The 21,283-nt window shown below is 39.7% G+C and overlaps 2 protein-coding genes across 3 annotated transcripts; both read right to left on the bottom strand.

Annotated features, from left to right (window-relative positions):
* Positions 1 to 4,099: 4,099 nt before the first annotated feature.
* Positions 4,100 to 10,343, bottom strand: chrdl2 (chordin-like 2). 2 transcript variants are annotated; one of them, XM_036968036.1, is made up of 11 exons: positions 10,168 to 10,343; positions 9,481 to 9,593; positions 9,153 to 9,246; positions 8,761 to 8,906; positions 7,930 to 8,023; positions 7,774 to 7,835; positions 7,365 to 7,533; positions 6,953 to 7,141; positions 6,669 to 6,851; positions 6,457 to 6,546; positions 4,100 to 6,081 (listed from the first exon to the last, which is right to left on the bottom strand). In XM_036968036.1, exons 1-11 carry the CDS (start codon positions 10,241 to 10,243, stop codon positions 5,948 to 5,950), a joined length of 1,350 nt encoding a protein of 449 aa, XP_036823931.1. In that variant the 5' UTR covers positions 10,244 to 10,343; the 3' UTR covers positions 4,100 to 5,947. The 2 variants fall into 2 exon arrangements, with proteins under 2 accessions (XP_036823931.1, XP_021446983.1); XM_021591308.2 differs by having other exon boundaries at positions 6,457 to 6,549; positions 10,168 to 10,342.
* Positions 10,344 to 11,609: 1,266 nt separating this feature from the next.
* Positions 11,610 to 17,247, bottom strand: spag7 (sperm associated antigen 7). Its single transcript, XM_021591307.2, has 7 exons — positions 17,095 to 17,247; positions 14,462 to 14,529; positions 14,164 to 14,252; positions 13,942 to 14,026; positions 13,672 to 13,761; positions 13,154 to 13,310; positions 11,610 to 13,042 (listed from the first exon to the last, which is right to left on the bottom strand). Exons 1-7 carry the CDS (start codon positions 17,243 to 17,245, stop codon positions 12,921 to 12,923), a joined length of 762 nt encoding a protein of 253 aa, XP_021446982.2. The 5' UTR covers positions 17,246 to 17,247; the 3' UTR covers positions 11,610 to 12,920.
* Positions 17,248 to 21,283: the final 4,036 nt, after the last annotated feature.

Here is a 21,283-nt window from a genome sequence, read left to right as displayed (position 1 = left end):
CACTATACAAATATAGCACACATTTGACTACTGGCACAGCCACTGCTCAACCTCTTGATACAATTGACTAAATTGCAAAGGCACCTATTGCCAGTAATCCTTATTGAACAGATCTCTCTCGCTCTGATTCTAGATGTTAGAGAAACATGTGGTTGTGAATTGCGTTTGAGAAAAACAGTTTGAGAGAAAAAAAGTTTTTGTTCTTGTCTATTTTGAGTTCTTGTTCAGATTAATATCAACAAACAACTTTAAAGGCAAATAAACATTCACTTGTAATTTACTTTTATAATCCCTTTCTTTCTCTTCTTGAAAAACTCTTCAAAAGAAAATGATTAATTGAAAGCAGGTTTTTACACATGCTCTTAGGACTTGGTGATGTAATAGAACCTGGCTCTGCTCTCTGTCCAAAAGAAAACATAGGCAGACATAGCTGGGAAAGGCAATGTGGAGTCTGAGGATCTTCAGGAATTTATATCCTCGGGTCAATTTCAGTGTATCTGGGTGCGCCAGTATCTCCACATCTGGCTTAATCGTTGCAATCAAGCCTGAGAGATGTTTAGATACAACTGTTGTTTTGGATCATAAATTGAGGCCTAACATTAGGAGAATACTACTGTGTGGGGAGGCTGAAACAGTTCATTTGGCTCTGAGGCCAAGCAGCTGATTACCTCACCAACACTCCTCATTAATCAATGTGCCAAATTAGTTTATTCAAGATTGGCCCCATTCATCATAGTCTTTTTGATGCACAAGTATACTTAGAAACTGTAGTACACACTTAACATGAAATCATAGGGAGAGTGATTGAATGGTCCATAATTGTACATTTGTAGTACATTTTTCTCTTGAGCAATAATAATTTCAGCGACGAACAAAAATATTCCTGTGAAACGTGGTCTTGGTTTATCAATCATGCCTCCATCACAAGCATGTGTTTAAACATGTGAACCTCTAACAGTGGGGTTCAGGAAAGAGGGTGTAATGACTGAAGTGTTAATGACATGAATCCCAGTATTGTCCATATTTTCTTGGCACTGCCCAGATCATCAGCTGAAATGATCAGGGCCAACTTAATTAAGGAAAGGGGTAGGGTGTAAAAAACAGTGCCCTTAATAGATTTCGGAAGTATTTTGATGAAGCAAAAACTCAGGGGTTCTCTTGAACACCTTAATCAGCTATGAAAGCAAACACATCTATCAGACTTAATTAACTTAACACAATTTGGCTCCCTTTGAATCAAAAGACTGCTTGATTGATTTTCAATGCTTCAGTTCCTCACAAACACTGTTTCTGTGAGGCACCATAATTATGGTGTAGCAGCCTAGGGACAGATATTTCTAATATTTATTTAGTTTGCTCACCTCACCTGCCTCCATCTACTGCAACTAACGGCTCGCTGTAGCCCGTTATCCACAGGAAATGGCTACATTTTGGCTACTCACACGTTGAGACACTTTTCAATAACACTACAGATGTAATTACAGTATTGTAGTAAATATTCTTACTCCGATTCTAACCCTTAATGTACTTGAAATGGTGAGGTTTCTTCAGTTCTGGGAAAATTCCCTGGTCTGACATATTCTCTAACAATGGGCAGCAGCAGGGTTGAGTAGACATGCTCCTACAGAGAGCTGACCCCACTACCTGATTTATACCCACTGACTGCCCCCAGCTGTTACTATTGCCTGAGCCAAGACTAAGCATGCATAGCTGAATTGGCCAAATGCTACTTAGAGGGAATTTGAAACGTTCCCCTCCAAAAAATTAACAGACCATATAAATGCTGAAAAGTTTCAAGATTTTCCACCAGCAATAAAATATAGAACCTTGAGGTATAAAAATGTCAATGTGACAAAAAAATTCAGTCCCACCACCCCTGTTCACTACCTGGCCTGCCACAATGAGGGATGTTGTACTTTGCGTTATTATCCGGGATCAAGTTACTTCCTCTAAATATAACACTGCATTCTACAAATACTTTCTCATTCATCAATTTGGAAGAGAAATAAGATGTGTTTTTTTTTATGGAGAAGTGGAAAGAGGCACATCTACCTCCTTTATGGAAGAGGACCACCTTGAACCTCTCAAAAGAAGATATTGCCAGGAACTGTCAAGTCCAACAGCCTGTAGAAATAAGTCACAGCTTCATTGTAAAACTATTAAGGTCTACAACTGAGGGGCTTCTGTTTCAAAATATTTTGTCAGGCCTTTAGTGAGAGATGGGCAGCAATGTCTGGCGCAATGTGTGAAGCCAACACAATGAGTCATTGTAGCTGTGAAGGGAGAGAGTGGACTGTTGGGGTTCACAGATGAGGGATATTAGTCACAAGTCTGTGCACCGTTCCCATATCGACAGGACTCGGTGTATGGCACTTGTTTACTGCAATGAAAATGGCACAGGGACAAATGGGCTTATCTTACACCTGTTGACCTAAACAAGCCTTTTGACAAGCTGTTCACAGGGCAGCTCAACTCAAAGGCAAACATGGATTTCAGATGATGTGATCATAAGCCAGCTTCTCAATGTGTGTAGAGCAGTAATGACATGCTATCTCAATGTGTGTAGAACAGTAATGACATGCTATCTCAATGTGTGTAGAACAGTAATGACATGCTATCTCAATGTGTGTAGAGCAGTAATGACAGGCTATCTCAATGTGTGTAGAACAGTAATGACATGCTATCTCAATGTGTGTAGAACAGTAATGACAGGCTATCTCAATGTGTGTAGAACAGTAATGACATGCTATCTCAATGTGTGTAGAACAGTAATGACATGCTATCTCAATGTGTGTAGAACAGTAATGACATGCTATCTCAATGTGTGTAGAACAGTAATGACAGGCTATCTCAATGTGTGTAGAACAGTAATGACAGGCTATCTCAATGTGTGTAGAACAGTAATGACATGCTATCTCAATGTGTGTAGAACAGTAATGACAGGCTATCTCAATGTGTGTAGAACAGTAATGACATGCTATCTCAATGTGTGTAGAACAGTAATGACATGCTATCTCAATGTGTGTAGAACAGTAATGACAGGCTATCTCAATGTGTGTAGAACAGTAATGACATGCTATCTCAGTGTGTGTAGAACAGTAATGACATGCTATCTCAATGTGTGTAGAACAGTAATGACATGCTATCTCAATGTGTGTAGAACAGTAATGACATGCTATCTCAATGTGTGTAGAACAGTAATGACATGCTATCTCAATGTGTGTAGAACAGTAATGACATGCTATCTCAATGTGTGTAGAACAGTAATGACATGCTATCTCAATGTGTGTAGAACAGTAATGACATGCTATCTCAATGTGTGTAGAACAGTAATGACATGCTATCTCAATGTGTGTAGAACAGTAATGACATGCTATCTCAATGTGTGTAGAACAGTAATGACATGCTATCTCAATGTGTGTAGAACAGTAATGACAGGCTATCTCAATGTGTGTAGAACAGTAATGACATGCTATCTCAATGTGTGTAGAACAGTAATGACAGGCTATCTCAATGTGTGTAGAACAGTAATGACATGCTATCTCAATGTGTGTAGAACAGTAATGACATGCTATCTCAATGTGTGTAGAACAGTAATGACATGCTATCTCAATGTGTGTAGAACAGTAATGACATGCTATCTCAATGTGTGTAGAACAGTAATGACATGCTATCTCAATGTGTGTAGAACAGTAATGACATGCTATCTCAATGTGTGTAGAACAGTAATGACATGCTATCTCAATGTGTGTAGAACAGTAATGACATGCTATCTCAATGTGTGTAGAACAGTAATGACATGCTATCTCAATGTGTGTAGAACAGTAATGACATGCTATCTCAATGTGTGTAGAACAGTAATGACATGCTATCTCAATGTGTGTAGAACAGTAATGACATGCTATCTCAATGTGTGTAGAACAGTAATGACATGCTATCTCAATGTGTGTAGAACAGTAATGACATGCTATCTCAATGTGTGTAGAACAGTAATGACATGCTATCTCAATGTGTGTAGAACAGTAATGACATGCTATCTCAATAACGTTTCATAATAGTTCTTTGATGTGATAGAAGAACACTCCAATAATATCCTACATTTTTAAAGACCAAGGATTTATTTTTCTTGGGTTTGGTGTATTATACATACGGCAAATCATCTAATTGTGTCTAACTATTTGACAAGCATGTTACTGTTGTGCTCTATCCCAGTGTGTTCCAAACCTGGTCCTTGGGCCCCCCCTGGGTGTACGTTTAGTTTTTTGCCCTAGCACTACACAGCTGATTCAAATCATCAAAGCTTGATGATGAGTTTGTTATTTGAATCAACTGTGTAGCGCTAAGGCAAAAAACAAAATGTGTACCTGAGGGGCAACACTGAGTTTGGGAAACCATGCTCTATACCTTTTTTTAAAGACTGGGTCCTCCATCAACAGTATTCTTATTTTTCAATATTATTCCTCCCTGAGCCCTCTCTTCTTCTTCAGTTCTCTGTATTGGAAAATGTTGGTGTCCTTCCAACTCATGACCTACATTTATATCAAATTAACAGAGCTCTATTGTTGTGCTCATCCTGTTAGGCCATTACAACCCTTGAGAAAACAAACTATAGCACTGGAGCACAAATCCAAATTACAGGCACAATTTATAAAGGAGAAATTCCCCTGGTCCGACTGGGTTCACTGGAGGGTAGTCCAAGGAATAACAACAGCCTGATTTGTGCAGGAATTCTTGCCTCAGGTAGAGCTCAACTATATCATATTTTTGGTTGGCTCCAACTTTTAGCCTTGTCAATCACGTGCAAGAATGCCTTGCCACTGTGCAAAGGGAAAAAAGATGCATCAAGTACTGAAATCACACATAATCCTATGGAAACTTAGTCTGTAGAAAACTGTCCAAACATAATGATAAACACCTCAGAGAACATAATAGAAAGAAGTTCCAGCAAACCAATGTAGCCACTCTTATGAAAGAACAGATACAACTGCTGTTGCAGGGCAATACCGATGCCCAGATATCAAACCCACGTTTTCTGAGGAAAGCCCTATATGTATACTGCCCTACCAGCAAAAAGGCAGTAACTGCTCACAGCGTGGAACTGAGAAAAATGGTTTTTATTTACCTTGGTTTCACAGTAACTTTATGCAGTAACTGCTAACATGACCCCCATTTTCTCCAAAACACAATACAATAGAGGCAGGATACAAGTCCACATGTTTAGGCATGTATTTAATGTAGAAAAATGACATTAACTAATTTTCAACCAAATGAGCAGTTACTGCCTTTTTGCTTGCTAGGGCAGTATAGCCCAATGAACTGAAGCCATGGCGTCTCAGGCAAGGACCTTCCAGTACACACTCAAATGTCTACAGAATGTACAAACAAACATGTTAAACAAACCAAAGTTGTACGCTCTGCCTCAAAATGACATCTGTTAGCATATTTGTATTTACAATAAATATGTTAATGAATATTTCTCGGTACATTCTGAAAAGGCATACAATTTCAAACAGCAGTATTTAGCAGAACAGTAAAGTGATTGTAAATATGGTCTACTCTATAAAGGTGTTATTGCCAGATGGCTGTCTAATTTGCCCAGTGTATTTTTCTATTATATACATGTACACCTGTATTTTTTAGATAATACTGTTTTTACTGTATTCCAGTATGCCAGAAAACAAAAATGAGATACAACTGTAATTCATTTAAAGTATTTTTTCCATTTTGGTTTCTTCTACTACCAAATGCTACCAACAATGTTGACAATTCTGCTGACTAATTGTTACTGAGAATATGGAACATCACATTGTAATGAGTTATGATGACATTTAAAAATAAACAAAAGCTTGTTATTCTATAACCAATAAGCAGTGCTATGTTTCATGTTTAATGAAATGCATATGAATGCTGTGCATTTTCCATTGATGTCAAAGTCAGGGGATGAGAGTTAAGAAGAGCACAGGCTTTCTAGCTGGTCTGGATACAAGAACTTCACTACCTCCCTGATACCATCCTCACAGGTCCTGGTCTTGGGAAATTCCTTCTGGTTGTCTTCTTCCTCCTTGAATCTTTTCCAAGTCTCTGTGTAAAAAGAACAAAGAATTGACATGTTGCCATCCAACAGCAGACAAAAAACGTACAAATCCATAACTTTTTTTCCCTCAGCAGGAAACAAGATGGTCACTGACAAGAGGAAGCAGACATTTTTTAATCAGTTGAAATGAAATGAAATTTCCTTTGGTCTACAATATGTCTGGTTGGTCTATGACCTTATGTCTAGAAATGGATTGAGCTATATTGCCTAACAATTCAGATTGTAAAAACAATGGAAAAGCTTTACTTAAAATAAACTAAAGTATTACAAGATTTATACCTAGATAACTTTTAAATTACTTTAAAATAAAGGTATGCATACAAAAACAACAAAAAACACACAAAAAACATGGATAAACTCACCTTCATCCAATGTCGCCAGTAAAGTGTAGTTATCTGGATTATCTAGAAGATCTTTCTTCAGAACTTCCCCAGTTTCCATTAATTGTAAAACTTCTGGGAAAAGTGAAAATACATATTGGGTGACATTCTAAATAGTTAGGTAATCCACAGCTGTAGCTTTGTTATTAACACTGCCATGCTAGTGCCCTCTAATACGTCCCCCCTCCTATTACCTCCTACTGTCTTCCATACTTGCACTTCAACTTCAGCAGTCCCTTGTCTTTCAATAGCAATTATCCTAACTGTGTCCTCTGTGTGAACCTTTGACGATGGCTTAACTTTGTACACCAAGAGGTTGTTATTGTCATGTCCAAGATTCATGTAACAGTCAGTCCTGTTGCTCTCAGCATTATGTTCTAGGGGCAGAAATCAGAGAGATTAAAAATGTATATTGTTCAAAACCTATGGTTAAAATAATTTTCGGAAGTGCATTGTAAATACTGCTGAGCTATAGTACCTGGACAAATCTTGCAGCATTTCCCCACGGTTTTAATGGGATGTTGGCATGGATACTGGCTGGGACATGAGAGGCGTTTGCAGTCCTGTATGCCATCCTTACAGGTGCACAAAATGCACTCCAGGACCTTCCCCAGGACTGGGTGCCACACATCACCATGAGAGTAGGTGTTGCCGCTGTACTGACATGCTGAGAGAAATAGGAACAACATATATGCTCTAGTACTACATATTATTACAATCACAGAGCTGTAAGAGTTAGAATACATTGACTGCTCAATGACCAGGTAAGTGACTCCCTATTGTAGGCCATGAAAATAGTACTACTATTAATAGGATAATAATAATAAGAAGAAGATGAATAGCATTAATTAATATTATTAATTATTGTAGGGCTATCATTTAACTCTCACCCTTCTGGTGCTTTTTCTGCAGCAGGAAATTCACAGTGGTCTCTGCAGCACCTTTGAAGTGGAGCTTGGGCAGGCTCAGGCCTCTGGGAGTACCCCTGACTGTGGATGGAGTAGAGCGGACAGACCGCCCTCGGAACTGCTCTCCAGCACACTGGTCCACTGAATGCCTCTTGTGTATTCACAGAGACAAATAGACAGTTATTATGGGGTTATTTTGGATGTATGTGCAGCTCCGATGCCAGTGAGTTGGAACCCCACCCCACTCCAGGTAAACTTGATTTACATGCCCCACAAATGAAGATTCAATATTAGTTGTTGTCTTCTCTGCAAATGTGTGGTGTTTTGGATGTTATGGTTGGACAAATCTACAAGACTAAACCCATCAAGGAATTAACAGAAAGCCACCTACAACGCCTCGGTTCAGCTGTTGGCCTACATCCTCCACTGATGAGTACCCATTAATGCCACCATCTAATCAAAGACAAATGAAGAGGATATACATTGACTTTGATAACAATAGAAAGTAGGGTGAAAATCTGCTGTGGTAAGAAACAAATGTGATCACCTTTGCACACCAGACAGCAGGTATCTGGGAATGAGACTGGTGAGGAGCAGGTCAGCGGCTGGCAACTTTTCAGAGCACAGAAAATATTTCCATTCTAAAAACAAATGTGGAACAAAGCCAAAGGTGAAGGAAGAACAGAAGTGATTGTAGACATTGCCAGCCCTAGCTTTTTGGGGGCCCTAAGCTAAATGTTGTTTCGGGGTCCCCAACTCCCGAGCAAAACATTTTAGTGGCTTCCCTCTTGACGGCAGAGAGATCATTTTTATTACAAGTTAATTTCCTGCAATTCTACACATTTTGCCATGGGGCGGAGATAGAAATGTGCAGTTTTAAAGCCTATTTCTTGCAATTCAGTGCAATGCCAAAGGGTGGGGATACATTTGTGCCGTTTTAAAGCTAATTTCTTGCAGTTCTACACACTTTGCCATGTTAATATGATATCTGAGTGAGAGTGACTAACAAAACCAATGGATAAAAATGTGGGCACATACCCTTTCTTGCCCGGTCGATAATTCAACCATGATTACTACAAGTTTAGATAGTTGGCTAGACTAACATACCAATCTGAAAATGTTTTGCTGACATGGGCTAATTGAGTGATTGTCAGTGACTGATATAACAAGAAAAAAACTGCTGATGAACAAACCACATTCTGAAATTGCCCCTTGTGTATTCTACTATTCTAACTCTCAACAATAAGTTGAGACCAAACTGAGTTTCTAAAAAAAAATCAAAAAGAGTCGCTTACTGCCAGTATTATGGCTGACACACGAGGAAAAACTTCCAGTTACGTTCTCAGAGTGAGAACGAGGAAGAGAGAGTGTGACTTACTGAACATGTGCACATGACACACTGGTTGGTTTGTCGAGATGGGAAGAGGTCATGGTTGGCAAAGGTCTCCCCTGGTTGGTAGAAAGTTCCATTATACCTGCAGGACTTCACTGGGGCTCTCAAGCCTGCTGGAATCCTAGGCTCATCTGAGCAGATAATGAATGGTAAGCACAAGATGAATAAGTGAATGCCAAAGCAGGATGTTTTTGTTTTACACACCTCTAGCCTTTTTCCCCTCAAGGATAGAACTGGTGTATGCAATTGAAGTCCTGTGACTAGACATGGCATAAAAGCACACAGGTACTACTTTACCAAATGGTGTCATAGAAATGATTAAATAACTTTATTGTACTGCCTGTGTGTGCTTATTGTATGAGAATGCTTGATCCTACCTGTACAGCGAGGGCAGCACTGCTGAGAGTCAGTCACTGGGTTGTCACACCGCAGAGTAGGACACTTAATTGTGTTACATTTCACATGGCCTGTCTATGAGGGAAACGTTACATGGTTTAGGGGCATACCTTGAAATCCCACCCACCAGAACCCTTTAAAGCAACTGCCAATAGGATGTGTAGCCTAAATCCTATTTGCACACAGTAGCCTACAATCCAATACTCAGATTTGGACAGTTTGATACAGTAGAGTATAGGGCAGTGTTGGGCTTCTTTTGGTACACTTGTACATGGTTTCATATTAGGCTACAGATGTGACAAAACTGACCTCAGTGCAGGAACACCGCATACAAAACATGAAACCAAAGGGTTCCAGATAAGGATGCCAGCTGTCTCCAGGACTGTATGTTTTCTCTTTGAAAGAACAGAACACTGCAGACACTGGGTGAAAAAAATGGAAAGTAAAGATGGAAGGTAAGATGGAAAGTTATTTTAGCAGTAGAAGCACTTTAATATGAAACAAAGCAGGAATTTTCATAAACAGAAAACGAAAGAGACTAATCTAATAAAAAAGTATCTTCCATGGCTCACAAACCTGTCAGAGTAATAACTGCTAATATCTTCTGGCAAAAAAAACACGCGGATTAAATCAGTATACTGTCATAATTGATGTTATGTGGTTATATAATTAATGTTGTGGTTATATAATTAATACATTTCAACCGGAATTAGCACAATTGAATACTAAATACAGTTTAATACTACACTGACCTTATAGACAGGCTAGAAATACATGCGGTATAAACTTGCCAAATATTTTTTTCTAAATTTGGTTGAAACAATGATGAAATCCAGAAAAGGAAAAAAATAACATAAACCCATGTTTAATCGCCAGTTGTGAGTAGTTGTAGTGTATACCTATAGTAAAACTCTTCGTTTGATTTGAGCTACAGGCGCATTTCATCAATTGTGGATAACGGTTTAACTTTAGATTTGCAGAGAAAGTCTGTCCTACCTTTTCTTGCTCTTATAACATCCGAAGCACAACCAACGAACAAACAGATGCTAATTAATAAGAATATATGCTTCATGTTGGGGGATAAATCCTTGTCAATATGAAATGAAATTGCAGCAACTGCGACAGCAAACCCCAGGACAGTGTGAAACTCCCCATAAAATCACGAATTTATTCTTGGTTTTCATCGAAGGCGCCTCCTACAGGAAGAATACGCCAATTTATAAACTGGGTGAAGTGAATGATGTGATGTCAAAGAAAATGGAATGAATAAGTCTAAGTTTGTTGGTTGTCAAGTAGGCCTAAAGTAGGAATAAAGCCTATATATATTGTCAAATAACTTATTGGAGGCAGAACATTTTAGTGTCTCTCAAATGCACAGTAGCCCTAACATAAACAGTATAACACCCTGCTAGATATGTCAGTGTCTAGCAAATTCACTCTGGCTATCTACTCCGATTTCAGAGCACTCTCGTCTGTGTGCCAGAGAGCAGAATAACTGATTAATTTACAAAACCCCGTTGAATATAGCCAGTGTCAGTAAACGTCGGCAAAAAAAAACAATTAAATTGTCAACAGCAGTTAGTCACCAACGCTCTGGACAACATAACACCCTAACCAACTCTGCTAGGGCGAGTGAAATGGTCAGAATGAGATTCTCTAATTTGTGTCTGGAAGTAGAGCAAACTAGCCAATGTTAGCTTGGGTGCTTGACTGCCGTTGTGAGGTCAGAACGCTCGATCAACCCTCGGCTAGAACACTCAATTTACGAACACCCAGAGCACACTCTGGCACTCCAGATTGAACACACCCGCTAATGAAAGTGGGATGGGAGCCTGTGATGTCATACTAAAAATGGGATGGGAGCCTATGATGTCATAATTTAAATGACATGACCTCCTTGAGGTCAAAAGCCTGCCACTAATTTGTCAAAGATTCTAAGGCAGGTAAGACCTTTCAATACGGAGAACCACATTCCTACTGGAGCACAATGGTTAGGACCCGTGCGCAAGTGGCGCTGCTTGCTCAACGCAACGACCAGCATCTGGGTCGTCGTGGAGGGCCACAAAGTCTGAGGCCCCGTCATGACAGACCTCAGAGAGAGAGGCCTTGGAGTCGACGCCCCCGATGTCAAGTGGGTCCGATGGTTGAGAAATGGAGATGGCCACGAAAACGATTAAGCTTGCTTCCACAGTCAAGATCATTCGCAGATGTGAGACGAGGACTGAAGGGCCGACGCGTGGTACTTCGTGTTGGAGAATTGCCCAATTAGAAATGAAAGTGCAGATTGAAGCCTCAAAGCATTAAAACATTTGTAAAGATACTTTTAGGCCTACTGTTTTTGTTCGCTAGACATCTAGCTACCCTCCTAAAAATGGTGAAAGAGGCTACAAGTGCTACCAACACACTGCAATGTTATGGGACACAACATAAAAGGCCTATTAAATCAACATTTCTCCCAATTTATTAAAACATACAGGAAACAAAGGGATTAAAATGGTTACAGCTAGATGCCATCATGCCAACATCTTTACACACTGAGCAAGTGAAAGAGCGCATAGAATAAAACATTGACAACACAGCATTGTCCACATAGCATAGGACACTTATTTCAATCCTCATTTAAAAATGTGACTGATTCAGTTTGACCAGACTACACAACGGAGCAGAGCTGTATTACATTTGCTGAAGGTAACAATGATTTATAGACAGTGAGATTCAAACAGTGCTTTGCGTCTCTAAATGAGACACTTCCCCATGAATATGACCCCAGAAATGTAATCATCATCAACTTGATGTTTGCTAGTATATCTACCATGTAGGCCTACAAACTGCAGTGGTTTCATTCTCAAATGATATCTTCAGCCTCCATTCACTTTTCATTTGTGGGATGGAAACACTATATGGGCCTGAGAACAAAGACTTAGGGCTCTATTCAAGCCGTACTGCAGAAGTTCAGTGTTACCCTCTGGGCACAGCCGCCAATTCAACATCTATTCCACATTGGTTCAACGTAATTTCATTGAAATGACGTGGAAAAGACATTGGTTCAACCAGTGTGTGTCCAAGTGGGTACAGCGTGACTGACATTTAGCAGAGACTGCATTCACAGTAAACGCTGCATATGTCAGCTCAATCTGAAATGACCTTTCTATCAGGTAATCTGTAACGCTTCAGCGATGAGACTGAATAGAGCCCACAATGTAGCTAAAAACAAATAGAATAAAAACATATCCTGTAACTCCTAACTGCCACGATATGTCACAATAGGAATTATTTTCCTCGTAAAGGTGAAAACAGACAAATGCGAATCTACCGGCAACCTACTGTTGCCCCTCATGGTTGTGCTACTCTCCTCTTTACGTTCACTGAGAAAAAGGATGACTTTGTGTGGGAGAAATTACAGGACTTTGGGGTAGACAGAAAGAAAGCCAATAGACAAAATGCCCTTAATCAGACTTCCACACGACCAATTTGGTTGGAACATAAAAACAGTCAACCCGAGTCAAGGACAGAGGAGAAACATAATTCAAGAACCTTCCTTACATACCCACAAGTTTCACCTACTGTATATGTCCTGGGAAACATGTAGGATCTTTCAATGTAGTAGGCCTCCTGTAGGTTAATACAGATTTGAGGTACTCCCTCTGTGCCCCTCATACGTTGTCTCACTTTTACACTCAGACTAACTGCTGTTTTCTCTCTTTTACACACACACACACACACACACACACACATGCGCAAAAGCCCTCTCAAGAGGTGGAGGTGCTCCCTGCCCCGGTGTCTTCATCTCCTGTCTTCTGACGTTTCTTGGCCCGAATCTCATTCATGGCCTGCTCTATGGAGCGGGTGTCCCTTTTGTTGGCCACAGGTACTGAGGGAGGAGAGACAAATACATTTTGTTAGGCAAAGTACACAGCACACACCATGAGGAGATGTGATTCACTGAGGATGAGAAATCAATCCTGAGCCTCTTCACACTGACCCATGCCATATGCCTGGTTGGCCTCTAGCGTATGTGCTGCATCCTTAGCAGAAGAGGTGCCGATCAGATGGCTGTACTTGTCACGGTAATTGGAGCTGGGAGACGCTGCCCTCTTCTGTGTCTTACCGGTGGTCTCCTCTTCTAACGCAGCCTGCTCCTGAAGAGCAGTGGACAGGTTTAATTATCAAACACTTTCTTTGAGCAATAGCTCTGAACCCAACCTATACTCCGTAGATATTATGCTGAGTGAACAAAACCCAGCAACATATTATAGAGCAAAGGGTTACCTGCAACATGTCAAGGACTACAGCTAGAGTGATTAGATCTATTAAGGTGCAGAAAGTGTGAACCATCAGTACTTGCAATGTTATAACAAGTTTACATGACTTGAAATCGGATTTCACTGTGTAAATGAACATATTCTGCCAAATGATATACAGTTATGGACATGTATACTAGAGTGTGTGTTTCTATTCAGTTTTGTTCCTCGGTGAGTGTGACTGAGTCTCCAGTCGTACTTTAAGTCTGCGGCGGTATTCAGCTTTTTGGGGGTCCCACTCCTCTCCTTTCCGATAAGCCTCCAGCTCGTCGTCTGATGGAGCAAACTCCTGCCACAGTCATTTTGAATACATAGATTCAGTTACGCATCAGGAAGAATAAAACATATACAACACATAATAAAATGCCACCACTATGCACTAAAATAATAGTGCAACTCATGGGAAGGGCATGTACATCTGGTGATATTTGTGAACGCAGCCATAAAGAACATCCAAAAGAGGTCTGACCTTCTTAAAAATCATGACGTATCTGCTTTCCTCATCCTCTCCGAAAGAAAACGATGCCAGACCAGCGACTTCTGCTACATCATGCCTTTAACAAGCCAGGATGTCAGTAAAAGTTTACATGCAAACTGTTAAATATTATGTTTGTAGTCCTCTCATAAAATAAACGTATTACATAATGCTCTATTTATAGATTCAAGGATATATTTATCATTTTTCACTTACAATATGCTCCTTTCAATCTTTCCCATGGGATTGTACTTCCTCTTCTGTTGCTTAGTGTCTTGAATGAATTCTGACACCTCTTTCTCCATCTGAAAAAGAGATGACGGCAGTATAAACTGGATTGTTCTTTACCCACCAAAGATCAGTCAACGAAGAATTGGAAACAATTCTTGGATTTGTTTCTTGGGATTTGGGTTGTCCAAGTTACTGACTGGACATTCAGCTGGATGAGCAGAAAATGACCCCACAAAGGAGATGGAGGATTATATTCTGTCTGACTGCAGGCAGAGCCTCTCACCCGTTTCCTGAACTCGGCTTTCTTTTTCTTCTCATCCTCCTGCATCTTCTTCATTCTTGCTGCCTGTTCTGTTGAGGGATAGAAAACAAGGTTATATTATTCAATTGTTTTCATACTGAAAATATAGGCCTATTAATTCCCATGAGATGTTATAACAGATTGTCTGAATAGCATCTATTTCCTATACCATACTTTAATTACCTGGACATCACTTTAATTATGTTGGTAAACTCTGGATTTAGTGTCATCTGAGCAAATGAATCCAAAGAGCAACAAGATCCTATGCTATAGCTGCTTAAGTGTAATTCACATCATTTTTGGATGAGGGACTACTGACATAGCACATGTGACTTGCATAACAGGTGTTCAGTATGATGTTCATTATTACCAAATAATGCACCCACTGGGCACACTACGTCATTTCAATGTGGATAATATTTGGTTGAGACGTTGTTCAATAAGATAACCTATAAGTTAGTTGAATGTCTAATGTGTTATCTAAAAGCACAACCAAATTCCATTGGAAAAACAATGTCTGTTTTTTGTTTAGTTTTCACCCAAATGCCAATTACAGCAATTTCACCCATTTAAAAGTTTAATAAAGGTAACAGTGCCTTGCAAAAGTATTCATCCCCCTTGGCATTTTTCCTATTTTGTTGCATTACAACCTGTAATTTAAATGATTTCTTTATTTATTTGGATTTCACGTAATGGTCATACAAAATTATCCAAATTGGTGAAGTGGAAAAAAAAAAAACATGGTGACATTTTTTTCAAACCCCCCCCCCCAAAAAAAACAGAAAAGTGTGTGCATATGTATTCACCCCCTTTGCTATGAAGCCCACCTTCAGAAGTAACATAATTAGTTAAATAAAGTCCACCTGTGTGCAATCTAAGTGTCACATGATCTCAGATATATATATATATATTTATATCTCACTACACACACACAAACCTGTTCTGAAAGGCCCATAAGCCTGCAACACCACTAAGCAAGTGGCACCATGAAGACCAAGGAGCTCTCCAAACAGGTCAGGGACAGAGTTGTGGAGAAGTACAGATCAGGGTTGAGTTATAAAAAATATATATGAAACTTAGAACATCCCACGGAGCACCATTAAATCCATTATTATAAATTGGAAAGAATATGGCACCACAACAAACCTGCCCACCAAAACACACAGACCAGGCAAGGAGGGTATTAATCAGAGAGGCAACAAAGAGACCAAAGACAACCCTGAAGGAGCTGCAAAGCTCCACAGCAGAGGTTGGGGTATCTGTTCATAGGACCACTTTAAGCCGTACACTCCACCGAGCTGGGCTTTACGGAAAAAAGAGCCATTGCTTAAAGAGAAAAAAAACAAGCTAACACATTTGGTGCTCTCCAAAGGGTGTGTGGGAGACTCCCCAAACATATGAAAGAAGGTACTCTGGTCAGATGAGACTAAAATTGAGCGTTTCCCTTGATGGACAAAAAGCTATGTCTGGTGCAAACCCAACACCTCTCATCACCCCGAGAACAACATCCCCACAGTGAAGCACAGCATGCTGTGGGGATGTTTTTCCATCGGCAGGGACAGGGAAACTGGTCAGAATTGAAGGAATGATGGATGGCGCTAAATACAGGGAAATTCTTGAGGGAAACCTGTTTCAGTCTTCCAGAGATTTGAGACTCATACCCAAGAAGATTCAAGGCTGTAATCGCTGCCAAACGTGCTTCAACAAAGTACTGCGTAAAGGGTCTTATGTATGTGTGATATTTCATTTTATTTATTTGTAATACATTTTCAAAACCGTTTAAAACCAGTTTTTGCTTTTTCATTATGGGTAATTGTGTGGGTTGAGGAGGGGGACAAAAATACATTTTAGATTAAAGCTGTAACGTAACAAAATGTTGAAAAAGTCAAGGGGTCTGAATACATTTTCCGTATGCACTGTAGGCCTAAAAAACATAGTTGGTGATTGACAAAGTAAGGTCCCATTTAATTTGCTCTCTTAAACCTACTCTTTGGAATGACTTCGATAGTGCATGGGTAATAGTCAGTGTCAAACATAGCTGGGCTTGGTTAAAACCCTTGAAGGGAGCCCAAAGGGCAGATAGATAGTTCTCCAGTAGGAGGTGCTGCCCTGACTATTTTGTTTTCTGATAGCAGATGTTGAAAGTCTTATTTTAATAGGCATACATTCAACATTTTATACAATGTTTGTCTGTTTTAATATTTGGTAACCATGCGGACATAATCATGTAGGTTAAGTTTATGATTTTTTTCAAATCAAATGTATTTTTTTACGTAGATTCAACGTCACAACACGTTGTCGAATTACATTGAAACAACATTGATTCAACCAGTTTGTGCTGCTTTGCGTGTGCAAACAAAAATGAATGATGGCTCATTTGGCCAATGAGAGGACTGACTTTGACCAATAGGATGCATTTTATACAAAAACGTAATTCACTACAAGGGCAAATACTCGTTCGTGACTGGATACTTTTCTGTACAGACGATAGGGAGGTTGAGAACTCCACGGAAGGGATCCTGTAAACAGCTACATTTACGAAATACTCTTATCTTTACAATCGAATAACACAAACGAATTGGGGATAAATAACTGTAGAGAAATACTGAATATACCTCGGGCCTTTCGTCGGCTCTCCTTGTCGCCGACTGTGGGAGGTTTTTCCATCGAACTCAGAATTGAGCCCAGGAGGTCCGCCATTTTGGACTGAATGATCACTACCGGAAGCATGATGTTTAAAATCATTCGTGGGGAGGGAATACGCATGCGCATATCAACAAAAAAATATTAGACTAACAGGCTATTTATTATAGCCTTCTATTGACAAATGGTGGGTTGTATTAGTGAATGTACTGAAATAATATATATTTTTTGTTTCTTGAGTTTAATTACGGTGCCTTTTTTGTTGTTGTCTTAAATTGTCTGTGTATGCTACAGTACACAGAAAAATGTAAATAAAAAACACGTTTTTTCAATGTATTGCAATTTGCAATATACGTTTATATTTTTTTTAATAATAGCTCTAATCAATGATAGAACATTTTCTTCATGAAATAAATAGCAGGTAGCCCAGCGTTAGTGGTTAGGAGCATTGGGCCAGTAACCGAAAGGTTGATGGTTCGAATCCCTGAGCCAAGGAGTTTAGGTGAATGATCTGTCTATGTTCCCTTGAGCCTAGTGATCAACCCTAATTGCTCAGGATAAGAGTGTCTGCTAAAATGTAAAACATTAAATATAAAGCATTAATATCCCTATTCATGAAAAAATACAACTAGCGATTGATCAGATGAAGGGAGGATTATATCTTACAGTTAAAGTCACACTAAATGTATGAAAAGAGGACCTCCGTAAACAGTAAACCATGCAGTGTGTATATACGTATGCGACATTGAACTTCATTGGCATTGTATCAGTCAATGTGATTTCTCTCTGTCAAGAGGTGAAGAATCTTGTTGATCTTAAGATGAGGTATGAATCAGCTCTTTCATTCACACACAAATGGAAGGAGCAGCAAGTAGAACTTGTATACCTTTTCCAGCAAAATGATGGTGTTTCAACGATGTAATCTGACATAAATTCTGGTTTTCCAGTATGTGCAGTGCATAACACAGAAGCGGTCAGTGTTGGCAACACAACAAGTAACCTTGATGTCTCTCCCCACTCCCCACTTCTCACTCTGCAAAGGTCAGACCTCCAGTTGTCTCGAGGGTTTACTTCAACACAGGAAGTGAGGCAGAAGGAGAGAGTCAAGGAAGTAGTGATGACAGACTAGTGACAGACAGCAGACTGGAGGGGGAAGATGTGACGTGCAGCAGTGAGAGTGCAAGCAGACTCACCAGGACACTTCTGTACTCTGGCTGGCTATTATTCACTCACATAGTGTCTGTGTCCTGTGAAAAATACATTCCACATGGTTGAGAAGAGCCTGTAAAATGCACTAGGAACAGGTGTGGGTCCATGAAGGTGTGTCCATTAGGGATGGTGAGCACGGCAGGTGGTGACCAGTCCATCTAATCACACAGGCACAAAGTGGTGATGATGAATGTCTTGTCGTCTCATCTCCAAAATACCCCTGTCCACTGCTGCCAGGGTAATGATTCTCTTGACGTTCCCCTTACACAAGGCTGTCTGCTAAATGTAAACCACCTTGTTTTCTTTCTGCTCACACACAAATGGATAACCAGATCGCTAAATGAGTGACTGTGTGCGATGAGTATGTAAATAACATCAGATTTGATGCATACAGTATAAGGGATGCATTAATAGAAAGCCACTAGAATATTTTCTATAACCTGTTTGTAGCATGCAATAACTATCAACATTACCTGTCATTGAAATACTGCTCTTCCCTGTTAAAAAATGTAATATTGTAAAACACTTTAGCCATTTAATGGTTATTGTGGAAACATGGATATACAGTACGGAAGCTTGATATTATTTCAAATAAATGAAAAATATTTATCTTAATTTTCACAATAGTCGGAAGGCAGACAGACCATGAAATCTGCTGTGTGTGTGAGGCCCTGCCAAGCTGCCAGTATATCTGTTTGCATGGCCACCTACAAAAGACATTGGAGTTATATGAGATATCATTTTCTCTGATATTTTAAGGGCGAGCATAATACATTCAAAACAGGGATTCTTACTCTCTTTTTTAAAAACTTTTCTTTGTTTCAAGACAGTAAAATATAAGTTATGCAGGCAAGTTACAGTCTAGGCATTTATGTTCATTGGGTAGTTGATTTTCAGTTCAACTTAGATTCTGTTAATAATGGTACAGAAACACAGAACAAAACCACATGTCAAGCTGGTTGGATCTGTCATTTGCTCACTTCAGAATCTTCACATGAATTCAACATATTCCAATTAATAACAGTAAAGTATTTACATACACCAGGGATTAAAACATGAACAGACAGGTATCAAAAAGCACCGGGAACACTCATCAGTAATGACAGGGGGATAACAATGGTGGAACAAATCTCTCTCATTCCAAATTCACAAGTGCCCTGGAGTATTTCCTGAGCCGTATCACAAACCAAGGGTTTACATGACAGGTTCACATAGCAGGAGTAAATCCTGATACTGGGGGTAATATCTACATGTAATTAACAGATGTTAAAATAGTGACGAAAATTGACAGAAATATATAATACAATTGGGAGAGATTCGACAATATTTATATTTGCTTTGAAAGAAAAACTACAATGAGCTACAGAAATATGCTAAGCAGCTGTGTGTCCAAGCTGTCCAATAAAATACACAATATAATGTGCTTCCAAAACAACAGTCTAAATCTCAATCAGTCAGAATGTCACTCCCTGACCTTAGAGACCCTTTTTATATGTCTCTCTTTGGTTTGGTCAGGGTGTGATTTGGGGTGGGTATTCTATGTTCTATTATTTGTATTTTTATGTTTGGCCGGGTAGGGTTCTCAATCAGTCAGAATGTCACTCCCTGACCTTAGAGACCCTTTTTATATGTCTCTCTTTGGTTTGGTCAGGGTGTGATTTGGGGTGGGTATTCTATGTTCTATTATTTGTATTTTTATGTTTGGCCGGGTAGGGTTCTCAATCAGTCAGAATGTCACTCCCTGACCTTAGAGACCCTTTTTATATGTCTCTCTTTGGTTTGGTCAGGGTGTGATTTGGGGTGGGTATTCTATGTTCTATTATTTGTATTTTTATGTTTGGCCGGGTAGGGTTCTCAATCAGTCAGAATGTCACTCCCTGACCTTAGAGACCCTTTTTATATGTCTCTCTTTGGTTTGGTCAGGGTGTGATTTGGGGTGGGTATTCTATGTTCCATTATTTGTATTTTTATGTTTGGCCGGGTAGGGTTCTCAATCAGTCAGAATGTCACTCCCTGACCTTAGAGACCCTTTTTATATGTCTCTCTTTGGTTTGGTCAGGGTGTGATTTGGGGTGGGTATTCTATGTTCCATTATTTGTATTTTTATGTTTGGCCGGGTAGGGTTCTCAATCAGTCAGAATGTCACTCCCTGACCTTAGAGACCCTTTTTATATGTCTCTCTTTGGTTTGGTCAGGGTGTGATTTGGGGTGGGTATTCTATGTTCCATTATTTGTATTTTTATGTTTGGCCGGGTAGGGTTCTCAATCAGTCAGAATGTCACTCCCTGACCTTAGAGACCCTTTTTATATGTCTCTCTTTGGTTTGGTCAGGGTGTGATTTGGGGTGGGTATTCTATGTTCCATTATTTGTATTTTTATGTTTGGCCGGGTAGGGTTCTCAATCAGTCAGAATGTCACTCCCTGACCTTAGAGACCCTTTTTATATGTCTCTCTTTGGTTTGGTCAGGGTGTGATTTGGGGTGGGTATTCTATGTTCCATTATTTGTATTTTTATGTTTGGCCGGGTAGGGTTCTCAATCAGTCAGAATGTCACTCCCTGACCTTAGAGACCCTTTTTATATGTCTCTCTTTGGTTTGGTCAGGGTGTGATTTGGGGTGGGTATTCTATGTTCTATTATTTGTATTTTTATGTTTGGCCGGGTAGGGTTCTCAATCAGTCAGAATGTCACTCCCTGACCTTAGAGACCCTTTTTATATGTCTCTCTTTGGTTTGGTCAGGGTGTGATTTGGGGTGGGTATTCTATGTTCCATTATTTGTATTTTTATGTTTGGCCGGGTAGGGTTCTCAATCAGTCAGAATGTCACTCCCTGACCTTAGAGACCCTTTTTATATGTCTCTCTTTGGTTTGGTCAGGGTGTGATTTGGGGTGGGTATTCTATGTTCCATTATTTGTATTTTTATGTTTGGCCGGGTAGGGTTCTCAATCAGTC

The sequence above is a fragment of the Oncorhynchus mykiss genome, chromosome Y (genome assembly GCF_013265735.2).
Source record: "Oncorhynchus mykiss isolate Arlee chromosome Y, USDA_OmykA_1.1, whole genome shotgun sequence".
Lineage (NCBI taxonomy): Eukaryota > Metazoa > Chordata > Actinopteri > Salmoniformes > Salmonidae > Oncorhynchus > Oncorhynchus mykiss.
The sequence above is the reverse complement of the archived record's forward strand: the minus strand, read 5'-3'. Positions and strand labels throughout refer to the sequence as shown.